Source organism: Protopterus annectens, chromosome 2.part1 (genome assembly GCF_019279795.1).
Source record: "Protopterus annectens isolate FY-2018-M chromosome 2.part1, PAN1.0, whole genome shotgun sequence".
Lineage (NCBI taxonomy): Eukaryota > Metazoa > Chordata > Ceratodontiformes > Protopteridae > Protopterus > Protopterus annectens.
The window spans coordinates 270,929,356-270,950,331 of NC_056729.1; the positions used below are offsets into that span (position 1 = coordinate 270,929,356).

The 20,976-nt window shown below is 44.3% G+C and overlaps 1 protein-coding gene across 1 annotated transcript in view; it reads right to left on the bottom strand.

The window, feature by feature from the left end:
- Positions 1-20,976, bottom strand: part of CENPE (centromere protein E) — a 3,008,010-nt gene that overhangs the window by 1,298,793 nt on the left and 1,688,241 nt on the right. The window contains exon 29 of the mRNA XM_044063442.1: positions 4,662-4,871. Within this exon, the coding sequence (XP_043919377.1) occupies positions 4,662-4,871 (210 nt within the window). The remainder of the gene's footprint in view (positions 1-4,661; positions 4,872-20,976) is intronic.

Sequence of the window (20,976 nt, forward strand, 5' to 3'; positions counted from 1 at the left end):
GCATATACTAGAGGCCCTGATCTGGTATTCAACCTTCTCCTGAATAGGACGGGGATGATACTGCTCTGACAATGTGGGTGTCAGATCCAAGGACCACAGTGAGGGGCCCAGAAAACAATAAATAGCTTGGAGTTTTTCTCTTACGATATCAGACTAACAGCCAGTGGGATGAAGGCCTCATCAGGGATGACAGATCATGCCACAGGCTGCAACAGAACTAGATGCCAGATACGGTGAGATTGCAAAGATACCTAATTAACATTGCCTTCAAGCTTTGGGAGTAGGTGGTGTTCGACTCCAATGCATCATCAGCCTCTTGGATTCTTTTCACCTTTAGGTGCTTCGCCAAAGACTTCTTTTTTTCTTCTGTAGGGAGAGAGAGGAATAAATGAATGGCATGACAGACTAGGACCAGACACACATCCTCTTAGAAGGCATGTATTCCTGACGAAATTCGGCCAAGCTTTATGGTCCTTTGTTTAAATAAAGCACAACAGGGACAAATGAACATGGTGTGCCGTTGATGCAAGAAAGACAATATAAAAAATCAAGTTCTGTACTTATCAGAAATTCAGGTTAATCTGATCTCTATCTGGTCTCTGGACCTGATGGATTGGTTGCCTTGGTGCCTTTTCACAGGCAATGACAAACCTGCAAGCTTGATCTCCACCCTTGTCCCAGAGACCCATGCTCCCCTGAAATTGACCCCCAGTTAAAGTGATAACAAGTTTGCAGCTCCTACAGAAGTATATTACACCCATCGGGAACCATTGCGGGAGGAACAGGACTCAGGAGTTTCTACACATTTCTTTGGAAATACGAATTTGAAGAGAATAACGTTTTTACTCTGGTCCTATACAGACATTGGAAACTAGTGGCGACAGAATCCCACCTACAAACTTGGGTGGCCTAAAATAAACATTTTAGAATGATGACTCCAAATGAAGCTCTAGCTCTAGAAAGAGAATTAAAACTGTAGTGCTTAGCTAATGTAAGGCTGGCCTTACAGTAGCATCAGTAATCTCCTCCAGTGGCAAATTTCACATAAAGGTTGGGGGATGTGACTTTAGCTATGGAAAAGTGTGCTTTCAGCCTACTGGTTAAAGGGTCCGTCACAGATGTGTCCATAACTGATGCAGTTTGATATCCATGTGGATAGGGTAATCTCAGTCACTTTTCTTGGAGTTTAAAAATTCTATTCTGAAATCTCTTGCAAAATCAGACAGAATCAGAGTAGTCTATGAACATCTAAGCAATGCAAATGGCATTCACCTTTGTTAGAAAAGTTTTGGAAGAACATTGAAAAGTGAACTGACAGATTCAGATTCACCTGAGTGGCTACCTTTGGCATAAACGAAGGGCTGGGTTAGTTTCAAGTCTGACCCTGTCTTGATGGATAATCAAGTAAGGGAATTTTGAAGACAAAGCATGAAGCTCTGAGGCTCACTTTGATGAAGTGATGGCTACCAGAAGAATATGCTTTCAAGTTAGAAACATAATATCCGCAGAATTAATTGGTTCAAACAGAAATCTAATTAGTCTCTCAAGTACAAAATTTAGGCCCATAGTGGGGAGCAAGGCAAACCATGAGTGGCCTGGAGTACAGAATGCCTTTTAAAAATACTTTACATACCTTATAAAAGACACTGAGGAAGCAGAAAATCCTAAGTGAAGGGAAGATACCAGTCAAAATTATAAGCACTTGTGAAATAGACAACTGAAAAAGGTTCTATATTCTGTTGGGCAGTCCTACAAGAAAATTTTCTATTTGCCCTTCTAATCATTCTTCTTGATGGTCTTTGGAAAGCAGTTATCAACCTGACCACCTTTGGAGGGAACTTCCGGTCCCTGGTCATCACTAGAAATGAAGAAAAAAATGCAGTGAAGAATAAGGCTCAAATTTCTGGGTAAGACTGCCTGGACAGGTGGGACAGCAGTCAAGGGTAATGGAGAAGAGGTCTTCTCTTGAGGGGAGGCCAAAGCAGGAGGAACCATATCTGGCATGGCCAGAATGGGGCTATAAGAATGAGGTTGATTATGCGCATTTTGGCTTTCTGTAGGGACTTGGCTAAAAAGTGGAAGCGGAGGAAATGCATACAGTAGACCTGGAAAACAAAAGTGGGAGAATATTTTTTTACCACCCCCCCCCCCCAAGAGAAACAGACACATTTGGTGTTAGATGGTGAATTTGAGAATCAGAAAAGGGTCATCTTCAGAGTTGCTGCGCTGTTGACAATTTGTGTAGGAGCAGCATTTTGTCTTCAGTCATGTTCGATGTTCCCAGTATGAGCTCTGCTATAAGAAAGCAATGTGATGCACTAAACAGCACAAAAATATTAACAATGCACTAAAACTACCCAACAGCAAGAAAAAATGAAAGCTGGACAAAGTTTTTCATATATAACCTTAACAAAAAAGGGGTGGGGTTTGAGGAGGGAAATAACCTTTCTACCTGACCTTTACAACTCTTAAGAAAAATACAACACAACTACTGACTACAATAGTGAATTCAAGAAACTACTTTATAAAATTTTAAGCAACTATCTGCACAAAACCAGAAAAGAAATTTCTCAGAGACTCAAGCTAGCATGTAGATGTTGAAGCTGCAATGGTAATAACAGCTGGAGTACTTATCAGGAGAGTAGGGCTTTATGGAAAGAGAGGAGCCTGAGCTTGCAGGAATGCTGTTACTGGAAAAAAGTACCAAAGTGACCAGTCCACCAGTTTTTTCCAGTGTCCATACAGGACCAGAGTAAATTCTCTTGTATTGTTTCTTCTTCCTGCAACTATCACAATTAAACTTGTACTGTAAAAGCGGTATTTGTAGATATCTGGTGACAAGTACAGCGACTGCATTAGTCATCACAGGAAAAGCTCCCACCATGGCTTACTTATCTGACAACACAAGCAGGCCCGACAGACTGGCAATGCAAATAAAGACAAACTGTTCATGCAAACTGTGGCAAGAAAGATGCGAAAATGATACAGGTTGACATCCCTCTATGCCATCAATGTAGTAGGAAGTCCATTGGGCCTTGAGGAAGAAAGAAAAGCTTTGGAAGCTTGACTAGCCATGGGACTTCTGCAAGCGAGAATCCCAAGAGTCAAGTACTACAATAGTAAGAATTACGAAGAAATACAAAGAAAAAATTAAGTTTAACCAATCTCTGGTAAAGACTTCCTCAATATGACGTAGTAATGCTCACTAGTACAAGCAGACAAGAGAGGGATGGGTTTCTAAAGTAAAATTTACATTAACCGTTGAGCAATTCAAAAAACACTGCTATTTCTCCAATTCACCTAAAATTCAGATGGTCAATCCCTCATACTTTCTTATTCCTCTTGCCTTACATAAAACGTCTAAGTCTGTTACTCCCAGAACTCTGATAAAGTTGCAAATTAAGAAGCCAAAAAAGGAGAAATGATGCTGGTAATCCAAAATTGAGTCACGTTTCCACACAATCAATGAACGCTTTATTTAAGGTCTGCGTTTTCGTCCAACAATGGACTTCATCAGATATAGCAGTCATATTTCCAACTTCCTATATACATAATTGATTCAACCCTAACCAATCATTTCATACTTTTATTTCTGAATGAACTAATAAGCTTCCATGTTTCATTAAGTAATACTAATTGATACCTTCATTCATAAATACTATAAAAAATATTAATAAAATCAAATTATATTAAATAGTCATTTTAAAAATTAAAAAAGTTTTTTAAAAAAACTTTTAAAATTCCATTCTGTGGTTTGTGATAGTTTGGAAATCATGAGCAATTGTATTTATATGTTTTCCCTAAGAACTATATATGATACGTAAAATCTTAGTTAATCTACTGTTTACTAGGAGATGGTGCCATCTGCTGGTCATGTTTATTATGATTTCTACAGTTATATCTTAGTTGCTTTTAATCTTAATAGTGGTAAAATGGAAATGTATTCATTTAGGCCAGGGGGTTTATTGGCTTCTAAGGCTAATTGCCACCACAATTCTTTGTAACCTATATTCTCCTCCCAAGGACCACCAAATCATAATAACCATGACCAGCAGATGGCACCATCTCCTAGTAAACAGTATATTAACTAAGATTTTATGTATCATATATAGTTCTTAGGGAAAACATATAAATGCAATTGCTCATGATTTCCAAACTATCACAAACCACAGAATGGAATTTTAAAAGTTTTTTTAAAAAACTTTTTAAATTTTTAAAATGACTATTTAATATAATTTGATTTTATTATTTTTTATAGTATTTATGAATGAAGGTATCAATTAGTATTACTTAATGAAACGTGGAAGCTTATTAGTTCACTCAGAAATAAAAGTATGAAATGATTGGTTAGGGTTGAATCAATTATGTATAAAAAGGAAGTTGGAAATATGACTGTTATATCTGATGAAGTCCATTGTTGGACGAAAACGCAGACCTTAAATAAAGCGTTCATTGATTGTGTGGAAACGTGACTCAATTTTGGATTACCAGCATCATTTCTCCTTTTTTGGCTTCTTTTTTTGGTGTTACTGGTACTGTTTGAGAAAGTTGGCCGTTGGAGATTTTTTAAAGTTGCAAATTAAGCCACTGAGAAAAAATACACAATTACAAACATCTACAGCAGGCGGCTCCTGGAATTAAAATGCTACATTTACACTAACCATCTCATTTTTTTCCTCCATATCTGACTTCAACTGATCCCTTTCAGCAGAGATGCTTTCTAGAATTTGCTGCAGGCTATCCCTTTCCTGTGTTATTGTTCCGACAAGATGCTGAACATGATGCAGTGCATCTTCAACTTTTGTTCTTTCTGAATGCAGTCTGCTGCATTCCAAATTAACTGCATTCAGTTTTTCTTGTAAGTGCAGAACCTAATAAAAATAAAATATAAATCCATCCATTACTGTTAAGCAGAATATACTGCTCTGACAAACAATTACACTTTTCTAAAATACTATAAATCCATTATCTTTTTAAATATGGCTTCTCTTATATTTCACTTAGTGCAAAGATAGGAATTTCCAACTCAATGACTTCTGTTTCCTGATCTGGAACTCCCAGATCACGTTTCCTCATAGAAAACCACTGTCAGTACGGTTCTAATTTGCACACTGGCAATTATTCAATTGTTATGGCTTTTCTTCCTTCATTTCCTTTGGATGTGCAACTTGCTGAGGAGGTGCCCCCTGTAAAAAATGACTTTCAGTTGCTGCAGATGTGGAGTTAAAAGTCCAACTAATCTACTTAATCTGGCTGATGCTCCAGCAACCTTAGTCTTAATAAAATTTGGGGAAACACAGAAACTGCATAAATATTTTTGTCCTTCACACCAGATGTACTAGCACATAAACAAAAGTAATATGGATGAACAATTGTGATATATATATATATATTTTTCTGCTATGCTGTCAGTATTAATTGTGAAGCAAATATGGAAATCAAAAGGAAAGAAAAAGCCAGTGCAGTTTTTAAATAAGATGGCATCAATGGCAAGGAATGCTTGTAGTATTTATGAAATACAAGAAAACAGGAAAAAACTTAAGACAATATTAAAACATAGAACAAAATGAAAACGATTGATGTGGACAGGACCTAAACAATTTAATAAAGAACAGTTGTGTGATTCCTGAATAATTGCGGCTTACTGTGTGGAGTCACAAAAGTCATAAAACCCCATTCTTTGAGATGTCACAACCATGGAGATGGGATACAAAAACAAAATAAGTAATAAAAAAATAAAAAAAGTTATGTACTCACCATAATGTTCCATCTGAGCAGTTGCACTTCGTCTTCAACCTGTGGGTTATGGATCTGTATCAGATCCAACACGGCCGCATATCCAGCATCTGATCTGAGCTCCAAGCTCCTTCCCTTACCCATAATGCCCAGTCTCCTTCCTCCCTTCAGACAGAGTTTGTTACCTGACCCAACAAGACCTTCCACTACTGACAACCCAAAATTCATGAGCCAAAGCATGACAAGGGAAAGTCCTGAAATGTTCATCTTCCATATGTATGGCCACAACAATAGTGACAAGGAGGGGGAGAAGGAGGGAGGGATGGTTGAAGACAAATGAAGTACAACTACTCAGATGGAATGTTATGGTGAGTACATAACTTCTTTATCTGAAGTAGATGACTGCATTTGATCTTCAACCTGTGGGATAGAGTCCCAAGCTACTATACACCTGGGAGGCCCTCATGGAAGGATATTCTGGAGCATGGCAGAGCCAAAAGATGCCCTGTTCCTAGATATGATGTCTAATTTATAATGAAAAATGAATGTATGAGATGAGGACCAAGTAGTTGTAGAAGAGATACCATTCAGTGACACCTTGGATCAAAAAGCTGCTGTAATAGCCATAGATCTGGTAGAATGTGCTTTTACCTGACTGAGGTGAAATTCCCCTGACAGAGTACGCTCGAATAAGGCATTGGAAAATCCAGCGGGCAATCATAACCTTGGAAATTGGTTTCCCTAAAAAGGGTTTTGAGTAAGAAAAACAGCTGGTCAGATTTACGAAAAGCTTTTGTCCTGTGCAAATAGAACCGTAATAGTTTATGGGCATCAAGTAAATGTAATTTATATTCTCCCTTATTTTGAAAATTTGGAAAGAAGACTGAAAGATTGATAGTCTGATTAATATTGACTTCTGACACTACCTTGGGAAGAAGAGATGGGTTAGTATGCAAAGACACTATCCTTATGAAAAGTCATACAAGGAACTTTGATCGACAGTGCTTGACGTTCTGACACTCTCCTAGCAGTAGTAATGGCAACTTAAAAGGCGGTTTTCCAAGACAGATACTGCAAATCTACCGAAGCTGCAGTTTCAAAAAGGGTGAGACTAAAGCCTAAAGTACTAATGTAAGGTCCTACGGAGGCGTAGGATACTTCACCAGAGGTCACAGAAGAAATGTACCCTTAAGGAAGGCCTTGCAGAGTTTAGAAGAGGCCAACAACGTCATATTTTCCCCCAGATGAAAATTGGAAATTGCAGCCAGCTGGACTTAAACAGTGGGGGAACTGGCACTTTGCTGAAAAATCCTGGCCAAAAATTCCAATACCACAGGCACCACAGTAGTAAAGAGGTCCAATGCAAGCTGCAAGGCCCATACGGAAAAACATTTCCACTTCCTATGGCATACCCTTCTGGTGGGCAATTTGTGAGCCACTAACAAAATGGTTTTAAAGGGAGAAGATAAACCAGGAGGCCTAACAATCATGGGAACTGGAGCAGCCAAACTGTGAGCTTCAGACTGTCTAGGTCTGGGTGAGGAATCCCCGAGGGATGAGAAATGAGATCCTGAACCAGATCAAATGTCCATGGTGGGAGTACTAGATGAGACCAGAGACACAGAAACCAGACTTGGCGAGGCCAGAATGGGGCAATAAGGATCACAAAGCTCCCCAGCCTGCAACCTTTCTGAAGAAACTTTGATATCAAGGAGAGAGGGGGATAGGCATAAAGAAGACCAGGAGGCCAAGCATGATTCAGAGCGCCTCTGGGAGCATCCCCAGGAGGTGGGTTCAGAGTGAAGAACTCTCCATTTTGCGTTGGAAGGAGATGTGAATAGATCACAGCAAGGACAATGCCACTTCTGCTCTGCCACTGAAGGATTCAGAGACTACTCATAAGGCATCAGGATAGATCTGCTGAGCCTGTCCCGGAATGTGCATTCCCACCAGAAAACGGCTGGTGGAGATCACCCATTCCTGCACTCGCATGGCTCCGCGACAAAGGTGGTAAAATCTGGTTCCCCCTGTTTGTTGATGTACCAGACCACTGACATATTATCGTTCTGGATAGCAATCACCCTACAGGAAGATGGGTATGGAGGACCTGCAACATCAACTGCACTCATCTCCAGGACATTGATAGGCAAATTGGTCTCGGATGGGGACCACGTCCCTTGAACAGTCCTTCCGAGTAGTGACCCCCCCCCCCCCAAGCTGGGAAGCATCTGTGGTCTTGGGAAAGGATGGAAGAAAGGGACATCCCCTGACTAAATCCGGGGATGAATCCACCACCGAAGAGAGTCCCTGCACACTCGTGAGATTCGTACGGGGTGAGATAACGGCAGATCTAATAGAGACCATTGAACTGCAAGGGTCCATTGAAGAATCTGCATGTTTAGGCGCACTAAAGGTAGCAGGTTGATCATGGCTGCCATAGACCCCAACGCCCTCAGAACTCTCTCTGCTGTCAGAGATTGACCTAGAATGACGTACAGAACGTGTAGCTTCAGGCTGTGTATCTTGTCTGGGGTGAGGAAAACTTATCTTGACAGTGTCCAACCACGCCCCAATGAAATCTAACACTTGGACAGGGGTCAGTGACGATTTGTTGAGATTGATAGTGATGCCCAAACTCCATGCTAAAAAGAGGAAGTAATCCCTGGCTTGGCAAAGTTCATGCTCTGAAGGGGCAGCAAAGAGCCAATCGTCCAGGTAAGGGAAGACCTGAATCCCCTTAAGCCTCAGGTGAACCGTTACTATTGCCATCACCTTGGTGAATACCCTGGGGGCTATGGTGAGACCAAAGGGAAGGGCTCTGAGTCTGAACCGATAGCCGAAAGCAGTGAAACCTCCCAGAGCACCTATATATGGTAGTATGCTCCCGGGAGGTTGATAGAGCACATCCAGTCATTCACCTGCAGGTAGGGCAGGATGGACTGAAGTGTGACCATCCGGAATTTTGCCTTGGCCATTGACAAGTTCAAGGTGGATAGATCCAAAATGGGTCTTAGGTCTCCTGGTTTCTTTGGCACTATAAAGAACCTGGAGTAAATGCCTGATCTGGATTGGTCGAGGGGGACAGGTTGGATGACTCGTTTTACTAGCAGCTTTTTCATTTCTAGTGTTGCTTCCTCCCTTTGCATGTATGGGACGTCTGGAAGGTGTTTGGGTGGATGAGATGGTTTAGGGAATGAATATCCTCTGGATATGATCTGCAACACCCAGAAATCTGTTATGGACTCCAGTTCCACTGGGTGTAGCGATAACTGATCCCCAACTGCCTCCAGAGAAGAACAGTCGGGCAAGCCCTTAAGGGCTGCTGTGCGGGTCTGTCCGAGAATGGTTCTCAGGACCTGTAATTTCTCGGACCCCCCTCTGCCTCTGGGGCAGCATCTATCAAAACCCCCTCTCTGTCTCTGGAGGGATGGTGATTCTTGAGTGTCTCGGGAAAATGCTTGAAACTTCCAGAAAGTACAGTTGTGTACACTTACCACAAATGTAGATGTTCAAGTGTATTCACTGTTGCATTCGTCACATTTGGGTTATCCCTGCCAGGGTAGCCCTCAGTCAGCCCAAATACCAGAGGCTTAGTATTTCTGCATCAGTTGCTGTCGCTCCAGGACTGATGTCGGGTCATCAGTGGTATAAAAACAGACAGCTGACGCCACTACATCAGTTTTTCTTGCCTGTCAGGAGCCCCCAATAGGGAGATAGGTTATGGTGGAAGACCACCACCAGTAGAAAGTAAATAATTCCTTGTAAGGAGAGAGAGAGAGAGAGAAAACAAGGGGGATGGAGGGAGGGAAACCAGGACTGCAACAGTGATATACTCTAACATCTACATTTATAAGTGTACACAACTGCACTATGTTCTTCATGTTTAACTGTTGCAGTCATCACATTTGGGCTGATTCCCAAAGCTGAAGAAAAGGGTGGAGGCAGTCAAGAAGTCTGGGGACTGACTAGGATGCCCTGCAAGACTGCGGTGGCAAAGCCTGCCCTGGATTTGGAGAAGATAGGCAGGTGGTAATGCTTGGTGAAGGTATGAACATATGTCCATACTGCAGCCTCCAGGATGTCCCTGGTGGGCAGCCCTCTGAGAAAAGCTGCATTGGTGGAGGTTGCTCTGGTGGAATTTGTCTCGACCTCCTGGGGAGAGGTTTCCTGTGCTGTTTGTAGCAGAAATGGATGCAGTGTTTTATCCATTTGGAAATTGTTTGGATATGGCCTTGCCTTCTGCTCCTGCAGTGAAGAGGACTAGGAATAGATCATTTTTTTTCTAAAAGATTTAGTCCTGTCTAGGTAGAATCTGAGCTGTCTGTGCATATCTAGAGAGTGCAGAATCCTTTCCCCTTTGTTTTGTGGGCTATGGAAAAAGGTGGGCAAATGAATGGATTGGTTGATAGCCACACTGGACACCATTTTTGGCATGAAGGATGGGTTAGTCCTGAGGGAGACCCTGTCAGTATAGAAAATGATAAAGGGCTCTACAGCCATAAGTGTTTGTAGCTCTAATATTCTTCTAGCTGAAGTGATGGCCAGAAGCAAGGCCGTCTTCCAAGAAATAATTTTTAACTCTGCTGAAGCTGCTGGTTCAAAGGGAGGCAGGGTGAGCTTTTCCAACACAAAGGTTAGGTCCCAAGCTGGGGTAGGAGCTCTTCTGGGTAGCCTCAAGTTGTTAGCCCCTATTAAGAACTGTTTAATGAGAAGATGTGAGAAAAGAGGCGGCTCTGTGCTGAAATGAGCAGAGATGGCAGAGGCATGAATTTTATTAGAAGAGAAGGATAGACCCCTGTGTAGTAAGTCTGCCAGGTAATCCAGGATGAGGGGTAGGGAGGGCTGTGCTGTTCCAGCTTCTTAGCCTGGATCAAAGTGCAAAAACTTTTCCACTTGTCAGCATAAGACTTTCTAGTGCTGGGGAGTCTGGCCTCACGTATAACATCTACAACTTGTTTGCCTAGACTTGCAGCTTGGGTAGAGGTCGGTGAAGAATCCAGGCTGCCAGTCTGAGGGTCTGCAATTGGCGATGCGTGAATTCTCCATTCCTTTCTCCATTCCCCTGCACCAGGAGTGTTGGGATCTCAGGTAGCTGCCATGGTGGAAGGGGGAGACAGGCTGTGCAGCAGTGGGTACCAGTGCTGGCGTGGCCAGACTGGGGCAATCAGGATTGTCCTTGGTTATGCCTCCCTTATTTTGAGCAGTGCGGTAGAGGGGGAAATGCACAGACAGAGAGGTTTATCCACTGGAAGGATTGAGCATACACACTTTCCAGGCCTTGTTGTGAAGTTTCCTGGTGCAGAAATTGCTGAGCTGATGATTGGGAGTGGGAGGCAGAGAGGTCTACCTTCGGGGTATCCCATTTCTGGGTTACAAGGGTGAAGGTTCTTTGGCAGACAACTTGAGCAGAAACCTGCTAGACCAAAGAGTTTATAGAGCTTGGCAGGAATTGTGCTAACAGGTGTAGTTGCCTGGTTGAGGCCGTGTGCCAAAGGGTCATGGTGAGCCTGCAAAGAGGATAAGAGCGAGTCCCTCCCTGCTTCCTGATATACCACATCACCATGGTGGTGTCTGTTTTGATCAGTAGATACCCCGGGGAGAGTAGGGGTCTGAAAGCTGTCAGGACATGTTGAACAGCTAACATCTATTTTTGGTTGATGTGCAGATGTATTTGATTTGGGCTCCATTGGCCAAGAATGCACCTGCTGTCCAGGTGAGCACCCCAGGCATAGTCCGATGTGTCTGTGGTGAGGGTTTGAGCGGCATGGGGTTGTGAGAAGGGAAGTCCCTTGCTGTGGTAGCATGCTGCTGCACACCAAAGAAAATCTTTCCTTAGACAAGGTATCAATGGTATGAGACTTTCCAGGTTTTGAGAGTGCTGACACCAAAGACTTTTTAGGTACCATTGTAGTTTCCTCATATGTATTCTGGCATATGGAATGAGTAGAATGCAAGAAGCCATGGACCCTAGAGCTTGCAAGATTTTCCTTGCGGATAACTGGGTCCTGCTGGCTAGTTGAGAGACCTGGCTGTCAGGTAGGATTGTTTTTCTGGTGTAAGGAATGCCATTTGGGATGCTGTGTCCAGGCTTGCTCCCAGGAATAAAATCTTGTGTGTGGGTACTAGTTTGGACTTCTTTTCGTTGATAGTATTCCCCAGGGAGGTCAATAGGTCCTTTACAAAGGTCAAGTGCTTTAGCAGCTTTTCCTGACTGTCTGCCTGAATCAGGCAGGCGTCCAAATATGGGTCAATTTGTATACTTCTTTGTCTGCAAAATCCAATGGCGGGAGCCAGATAGTTTGTGAAAACTCTGGGAGCAGTAGATAAGCCAAAGGGAAGCACAGAGAACTGAAAGTGCAGTGATCCTGCCCTGAAATGTAGGTATATCCTGCATGATTCCCTGACTGGGATGTGTAGGTAGGACTCTTTTGGGTCTAGGGTGGCTAGCCAAGCATCCTTGGAAAGCATAGGTAGAAGCTGCTGGAGGATGAGCATTTTGAATTTTGGTATCACCAGAAAGGTGTTTAGAATGGAGAGATCAAGGATGGGGCATCATGTGCTCTCTTTTCTGGGTACCAGGAAAAGTCTAGAGTAGAAACCTTGGCCTATCTGTTCTGCAGGAACATGCTCTATTGCCCTCATAGAGAGCAGGGAAATGACTTGCTTTTTTGGCCTTTGCCCACTGGTTTGGGGGAAGATCTGGGAATCCTTTTGGGGTTGGCAGTGTGTGGAAATAAAATTTGTATCCCTGGAACACTATATTGAGGACCCAGTGGTCGTTGGTAATGGTGGTCCATTTGCTTGCGTGGAAGGAGAGTTTGCTTCCTAGGAGCAAAAACATGTGGGAAGAGGGAGGGGGTGGAAGTGTAAAGTCACTGAGTTCTTACCATAAGGGGGTGGCTTTTCACTCCCTGGTTATCAAGAGGAAGAACTTCATTGCTTAGATCTCTGCATTCTCTGGGGCCGTCTGGGGGGCCTGCTTCCCCTGGGTTTGGGCGAAGCTGACATGGAGGTGGCAGGAAAGGACCAGTGCTTGCAGGGGCAGTGCCTACTGAACCTCTGTGGCTGTACCTGTAAGACATCTAACTGTCTGCATAGATTTAGCTTTTTCTTCCATCTTTTTAAGAACTCTTCTGCCTTGGTGCTAAATAAGTTGTCTTTGTGCAAGGGTGCGTCCAATAATTTGGATTTGACATGGTCTAGCAAGGGCTTTTCCTTAAGATAAGCATACCTTCTAAGGACAGAACAAGTGACTGCTGCCCTGCAAGATGCTTCTAGGGCATCAAAACCACACTGTAAGGTGTGCTTAGTTACTTGACTTGCAGAATGCATTCACGCTTGTAACTCTATTTTCTGCAAAAGCAGGGAAAGAAGATATTTTTCGTTTGAGGAGTTCCATGGTATGTTGCTGATATTTCAGCATATGGAACTGACAATTTAATGCTCTAAAAGCAAGAGTAGCAGAGGTGTATACTTTTTTACCCCATCTGTCTAATACTCAGGAATCCCTATCTGAGGAGGTGGGATTCTTAGGTAAAGTTGCTTTGGTTCCTTTAAGTCCTTGAGAGAGGACCTTGGGCTCAGCAGTAGGATTTTTGAAAAGAAATTTGAGAGAGTCAGGGACTCTATAGTACCCGTCAGGTTTCCTGGGAGCAGGAAGGAGGGTGGCAGGGGTCAGACTGGATTCCATAAAAACATCATCCACAACATCCAGGACAGGAGGGATGACCAAAGGTCTATGCTGTGGAAGATCTAAGAATTCCATGTGTCTCTATTTTGACTGAGGGTAGCCCTGACATTTCCATTGGAAATGATCCCTTAGAGTATATAGGATTTCCCCAAAGGAAAAGTCCCCGGGTGGAGAGGCTAAAGGGATGGAGTCCTCTAAATCACAATCCTCAAGCAGAGCTGGGTTACATATTTTCATATTCAGATGCATCGGTCATCGGTCTCCTGTTCAGATAAAACTACTGGAGACAAGTCTCTTTTTCTTTTGGAAGGGGTAGCCTGGCTTCCCCTGATAAACATTATAAGGTCTTCCAACATTTTAAGCATTTGAGACTGAGGCAAGGAAGTAGGTGTCTGTTCTTTTGGGTGTGGTTCATACCCTGGGCCTTAGAAACTCAGTAGTTTTCGAAAGAACTGTAGACGAGAAAATAGTAGTCGGTCAGTGTCGCGAATTGGTAGTGCAAAGTACTTCCTCAGAAGCTGATGCCTGCTCAGCAGCTCCGGATCCATCCAAGGTAGACACATCCACAGGATCCTTAGTCGAAGAGTCTCACAGCATTCCTGGCTCAAAAAGGGTCTCAGTAGCGGCCTGTGAATCCACAGAAGCAGGCATCAGGGGATGCGAAAGCGCCTCACTGAGGACTGGAGAACTGACGACTAGCTTAACAGAAGCCATGTCGGCAGTCTTGGACATGTGCGGTCAGTCTCTGTCTTTATCCTTACTTTTTTTGGAAGATAAGTTGCTGGATGGCTTACTGAAGCCATATCAGAATTCAAGGACTGGGAACAAAAATATCTAACTACAATAAAGGCCTGACGACGTATACTTCTGGCGTTGAACAAAGCACAAAAGCGATAGCGAGGGACGTCATGGTCTGGGCTTAAACAAGTGATGCAGTAAGAATGAAAGTCTCGGTGTGGTATTTGCTTTCCACAGGCGAGACAATTGTTCGGTTAGTGCAAGAAAAAAGGATCCCCAACGGGGTACTTAGCTTTAGAAGACTTCAGCTTCAATTTGGAAGACAAAACTCAGGTAACAGCCGTTTGGCACTCATGCGAACTGCTTCTGATTCGGGCTCCTTGGCAAGAAAGACTGATGTAATGGCGTTGGCTGCCTGTTTTTATACCACTGATGACCTGACGCGACAGCAACTGATGCATAAATACTAAGCCTCTGTTATTCGGGCAACTGAGGGCTACCCTGTCAGGGATAACCCAAATATGACGACTGCAGCAGTGAAACATGAACATCCACATCTTCTCAGCCCCTCACTGATTCCTAGAAAAGGATCTTTGAGGGGGAGAGAAGTGGATCCTGACGGCAGGCAGTGTCTGCCCATCCTTCTCACTCTGGATCAAAGTCTCACATACCGACTTCCCAAACAGGGAGGAACCATCGTACAGGGCATTGGTGAACAATGCCTTGAAGGGTTCAGAGAACTGACACAGCTGGAGCTGGGCATATCACCTAATGGCAATGCCTGTGCCAGCTGCTCTAGCGGCTCCATCATTAGCATGGGAAAGAAGAAGCATGGAGGTGTTAGTAACTGATTTCAGAGTGGCCATATGAGTGGAAAATGTAGTCTTGTCACCCACAGACATGGACTCCGGGGTCAACTCAGTGATCTCCTTCACTAGGTTTTGCTGCAGCCGAATCACGTGCCATGTAATTCAGCACTCTTACTGAGAAGGCGGCTGAAGCGTAGACCCACTTCCTGAATCAATCCAAAGCTCTTGACATTCTGTCAGGAGGAAGGACCGAAGAGCTCTCCTGAGCGAGCTGTTTCTTGTTGGCAGCTGCTTCCACCATAGCATCAACTGGGGACCCTTTGTTTCAATATGTCCTGTCTGAAGGGGGGCTAAGTACTTTATCAGGGTGCTTAGGGATAGGCTCCACCGTATCCTGTTCCTCCCACGCCTGTGATATTATTAGGTCCACTAAAGGATCCGTGGGAAGGGACACCCGGGAAGTAGATGGGCCTGTGCCGAATGCCTCCAGGAACACGGACTCGTCAGAGGTCGGTTTTTGGGCAGACCCCCCCCACCCCCGGCGAAGGAGTTCCATGATGTCTCCAAAGGAGACAACCTTGGGGGTGATGAGGGGGAACCTTCCCCTTCCTCCAAATCAGTCTTCGGTGAGGGACTCCAGTGGGGAATCCAAATGCCTCCTTTTATACGTCCTTTTGAGAGGGATCTCCTCAGTGGGAATCTCTGTGGAAGGCTCACGAACGTCCTGCTGTTCCCCCACAGGGACTTCCTGAGGCAAAAAGGGCACAGGCTGTCACTGAGATGTTAAGATGGTCAGGACCATACCCAAAACAGAGGAAGTCGGGGCAGAATCTGAGGACAAGATGGTCAAGGGTCTCAATGACACAGAGAACCCTCTCTACCACATCAAAGGCTGAAGGAGAACAGACATTCTGAGAAGTGCCAGCTGGAGCCATTCCTCTCTGACCCAACAGAGGAGTCAAAGCAGAGACTCCAGAAGCTGAGATACCAAGGAGAATACTGTGGTCCGGTACACTCTGAGCTGACAGCACTCCCTTGGATCTCGATCCTGAGGCTACAACTCAGAGCTTGGATCAGACACTCTCAAGGCAATGGCCGGCATCGAGGTACAAGGTACCATCGGCGCTGACCCCTCGACCCAGAGAGTCCTCGGAGCCAAGGGCTCCAAAACCAAAGGCCAGATCGGAGGAGTGATCAGAGTAAAGAAAGGCTGTGAGCTCCCCCCTCCAGAGGGAGAGAGAGGGTTGGCAAGACCCCCATCGGAATTTGGGTGTGGATAAACCTCATCATCTTACCAACTCTGATTCACTGAGGCTCCGGGTGGAGCGGGAAGATGAAACTACTGATACTGCTCTGGAGTACCGGTGGCAGAGGCCTGGGGAGAACCAGGTCTTGTCTCTGGCCTAACATTCAGCGGCAGGCCGGCTGGGGCTGAGCGGTTAGGAGAGTGCTTCCTCGTCCTTTCTTGGACTTCTCCACTTTCCCAGAACTCTAGGTGGGAGTACGAGTCCCAGAGTCTAGGGAAGAGGTAGAAGTTGCTGCTGCACCTGAAGTGGGGGGGGGGGTGTAGGAGCTACAGTCCCTGAAGAAGGAAAAAGGGCCTTAAGAATAAGTTTATCTCACTTGTCCTTCACTGCCTTGGGGTTAAACCCAGTACAGATAGGACCCGAGGTTTGGAGGTGGGCTGCCCACAAACACACCATGCACAGAGTGTGACCATTGGCCAGGGAGAGCTTATGGCCACACTGTGCACTTTCTGAAACCTACTTCAGGGATTTCAGCCATGTCCCTAAACAGGCCCAGAACACACGCACCAAAGAGGAAAGGGATAGACGGAAAGATAGATTTTTTTTTTTACACTGCGCGGGGAGGATAGAAAGTAAAGCCAAGAGAAAAGTTACAGAGAAGGGGAAAAAAAAATCACAAAACTGCACTCACAAAACTCGACTAGCCAAGAATTAAGACCACGATGCTTGAGTTTCCAGCGGCAAATGAGATCTGAAGGCAGGAAGGAGACAGATGGCATTATGGGGGTAAGGGGAGGAGTTTGGAGCTCAGATCAGATGCTGGACATGCGGCTGTGTTTGATCTGATAAGGGATACATAACCCACAGCTTGAAGATCAAATGAAGTGAACTACTCTATATTACATGGGTCTATATTACATGACTTGAGCTTTAGTTGTTCCAAAATAACAACACACAAATCAAGTGGGAGGCTTCGCTCCCCATCCCCTTCTACCTAAATATACCAACTTCGAGATCGCTGCACATTGTAGAAAGGGCAAAATCCATGTAACAGCCAAACGACGCGTTTCCCTCTGTAAAAATTGCCGGTCAGAGTTTTGGGTCTTAGACATTTAGTGATCAACATATAGTTATTCGACTAACTAAACATTCGATCATGTAATATAGCCCCTTCAGAGCTGATATTTCACTTTTACAAAGTGCCATTTGGGACAAACCAGCCCAAGGTATTTGGAAATACAAAGCTGGTATTTAAAAGACCAAGCTATATCTGGCAAAGACAAACTAAAGAAAATGTGCTAAATTTAGTTAAGGAAAAAAAGTTATGTACTCACCATAACATTCCATCAGAGTCATTGCTTTTTATTTGTCTTCAACCTGTGGGACTCGGATCTAGCACGAATCCGACTCGGCCGCATTTTCTAGCATCAGATCTGAGCTCCAAGCTCCTCCCCTACCCACAATGCCCCTGTTTCCCTCCTCCCCTCAAATCGAGTTTGCTGCCGACCATAACACTCTCACCTAACCAAGAGCCTAACACCTTGGTATTAGTACCTTGAAGACATTATAGGAAAGACAAAGGCTTGCCACAGTAAGGGCTACGTCTTATCCACCCAATGCACCACATAGCCCGCAAAAGGCAGGGGGTAGGAGGAAGGGATGATTGAAGACAAACGAAAAGCAACAACTCAGATGGAACGTTATGGTGTGTACATAACTTCTTTATCTGAAGTTGTTGTTTCAATTTGCTCTTCAACCTGTGGGACTTAGTCCCCAGCTACCACAAGACCCTGGGAGTCCTCATGGAAAGATATTCAGAAGCACAGCAGAACCAAAAGATGCCATGCTTCTGGACAGGAGATCCAACTTATAGTGGGAAATAAATGTGCAAAGATGCCCAAGTTGACGCAGAGCAAATGTCATTCAAGGAAATCCTACACTAAAAGGTTGCTGAAGTAGCCACAGACCTAGTAGAATGTGCCATAATTTGACCTGGTGGAGATAAACCTTTGGCTGTATACGCCTGAACTATGCACTGAGATCCAACAAGCAACAGTCACTTCTGACACAAATTTCCCTAAGAAGGGCTTAAAAAAGAAACAAAGTTGATCCCACTTGTTTCTGAATGGACTTTGTTCTATGCAAATAAAAGTGCAACTGCCTATGAAAGTCAAGCAAGTGTCACTTATACTCTCCTTTATTCTGGAAGTTGGTGAAGAAGACAGGGAGACTGATAACCTGATTAATGTTGGATTCTAAAGCCACTTTCATAAGAAAGGAAGGGTTCATGCGTAAGGACACCCTATCTTTATAGAACACCATATAAGGAGGGTTAACAGATAAGGCCTGAATCTCTGACATTCTTTTGGCCGAAGTAATAGCAACCAGAAAGGCTTTCAAAACAGAAACTGCAAATCCACTGTAGCTGCAGGTTCAAAGGGGAAAAAAACCAGAGCTTGTAGAACTAGAGCAAGATCCCACCGTGGTGTAAGATCCTTGATTGGAGGCCGAAGTAAAAAGGTGCCTTTCAAAAAGGCTTTACAAAGCTTGGAAGAAACTAGGGAAGCCGAACTGTCTCCTACATGAAAGTTAGAAATAGCTGCCAGCTGAGCCTTAACTGTAGAAAAGCTGGCACCTTCATGAAAAATATCTGCTAAAAACTCCAGGTTAGCGGAAACTGTAGCAGTGACAGGATCCAAATCACGGTGAGACGCCCATATCGAAAAACCAAACATTTCCACTTACTGGAGTAAACTTTCCCAGTGGATGATTTGTGAGCCGCTACCAAAATATTAACTGGAGAAGAAAGCCCAGGAGTCCTAGCTATCACTGGAACTGGAGCAGCCAAGCTGTAAGCTTCAGACTGACTAGATCTGGGTGTGGGATCTCTGAGGGATGCGAAATCAGATACAGAACCAGATCTAGTGTCCAAGGAGAATATTCGACATGAGACCACAGAGTGGGGAACCATACTTGGCGAGGCCAGAAGGGGGCAATGAGGATGACCAAGCTCCCCAGCAGTCACGCTTAATGAATGAACTTTGGGATCAGGAGAAGTGAAGGATAAGCATACAGAAGACCGGAGGGCCAAGCATGAACCACATAGTCTCTGGGGAGGGCGGGGGGGCTCCACCAGAGAAGGGTTCAGAGCAAAATACTGACTGCACTTAGCGTTGGAAGGAGAAGCGAATAGATCTCAGCAAGGGCAACCTCACTTTAGGAAGATCTGTTCCACTACTGAAGGATTCAGAGACCACTTGTAAAGCATAAGAATACATCTGCTGAGCCTGTCCGCCAGAATGTTGCACCTCCCTGGAATGTGCGTTGCCACCAAAAAACGGCCGGTGGAGATCGCCCACTCCCACAATCTCATGGCTTCACAACAAAGAGGATAAGACCTGGTCCCCCCCGGTTTCCTGATGTGCCAAACTACAGACATATTGTCTGTCTGGATAGCAATTGTCCTTCGGAGAAGACTGCCCTCATCTCCAGAACGTTGACATGCAGTTTGGTCTCCAGGGGAAACCATGTCCCTTGGTACTGTCCTTCCCATGCAATGCCCCACCCCTCCAAGTAGGGAGGTGTCCATGGTCACTGGGGCCGGGAGGATAAAGGAATGACCAAGAAGAGGATCACAGGATTGAAGCTGCCAGAGAAGTGAATCTCTGCAAGTTTGACACACATGAACTGGATGGGATAATGGTAGATCTAGTAAAGATCACTGGACCACTAGGGTCCATTAAGTACCCTCACATGCAGACGAGCCATGGGAATGAGGGTAATTGTGGCCGCCATGGACCCCAACTCCCAAAGAACTGATTCTGCAGGGGGATATAGGATCTGAACAACGTATAACACATGTCTGAGGGACTGAGTCTGTCTGGGGTCAGAAAAGAAACAAGAATTCAAAAAATACGAAAAGGATGCATGTACATTGCTTGTTGCAGTCCGCTGTTACCCTGAGTTATTCTATTTATCTGAAAGTTAAAAAACAGCTAAATATTATAGTTTATTAAATTTTTTCTGGTAAACATTTTTATTCTTTCCCCCACTGGCTACCATTAACTCTCAACAATCAACCCACTTGTAACTCACAGGGAGAGTGCCACTCACTGAAGCAGTAATTAAGGTAACCATGAGAACTTTTCTGTTTATGGCCCTAACCATACCTTTTAATACCCGACATGGCCTTCTACATTAGAAAGACTACTACTATGCCCTCCCCCTGCATGTGAATGCAACCCACCCAGACACTGCTGAGGGCTGTTGTCAAAGACTTGACAAGTCAGGCAATCATCTCTTCTTATGATGTTTCAACTGCAAGCCTTTGCTTGCTTTTGCTGGAACAGCCACTGCACCACTAGATCCTTCACTAAGGATACACAAAGATTGCTCAATTCTTCTTCCTACCCTTTCCTGCCCGGTATCCAAACCGCTCATAGTTGGAGCTTCTCTCTCTAGTCTCCAAAGTTAGGCTGTTAACCTGGTTTGTGGTAGACTAAAAAGCAAAAGTATCTTTGATTGGTAATGTAAGAAATAAGATGTGTTGGTGGAATTAAGTATTCCTTAGAAGTTAGTTGCAAGCTTCTAAGTGGAAATTGCTTTTTTTATTACTGCAGACAACAGAAAACAAAAAGCATCAAGGCTGAATGTGACAGGTTGCAAATAGCTTGGAAGCCATATATAATTGAGCTGTGGAACATGATTGCTCTGTTTGAAGTGTGTTTATGGGAATGACTGCAATGGATGAAGTGGA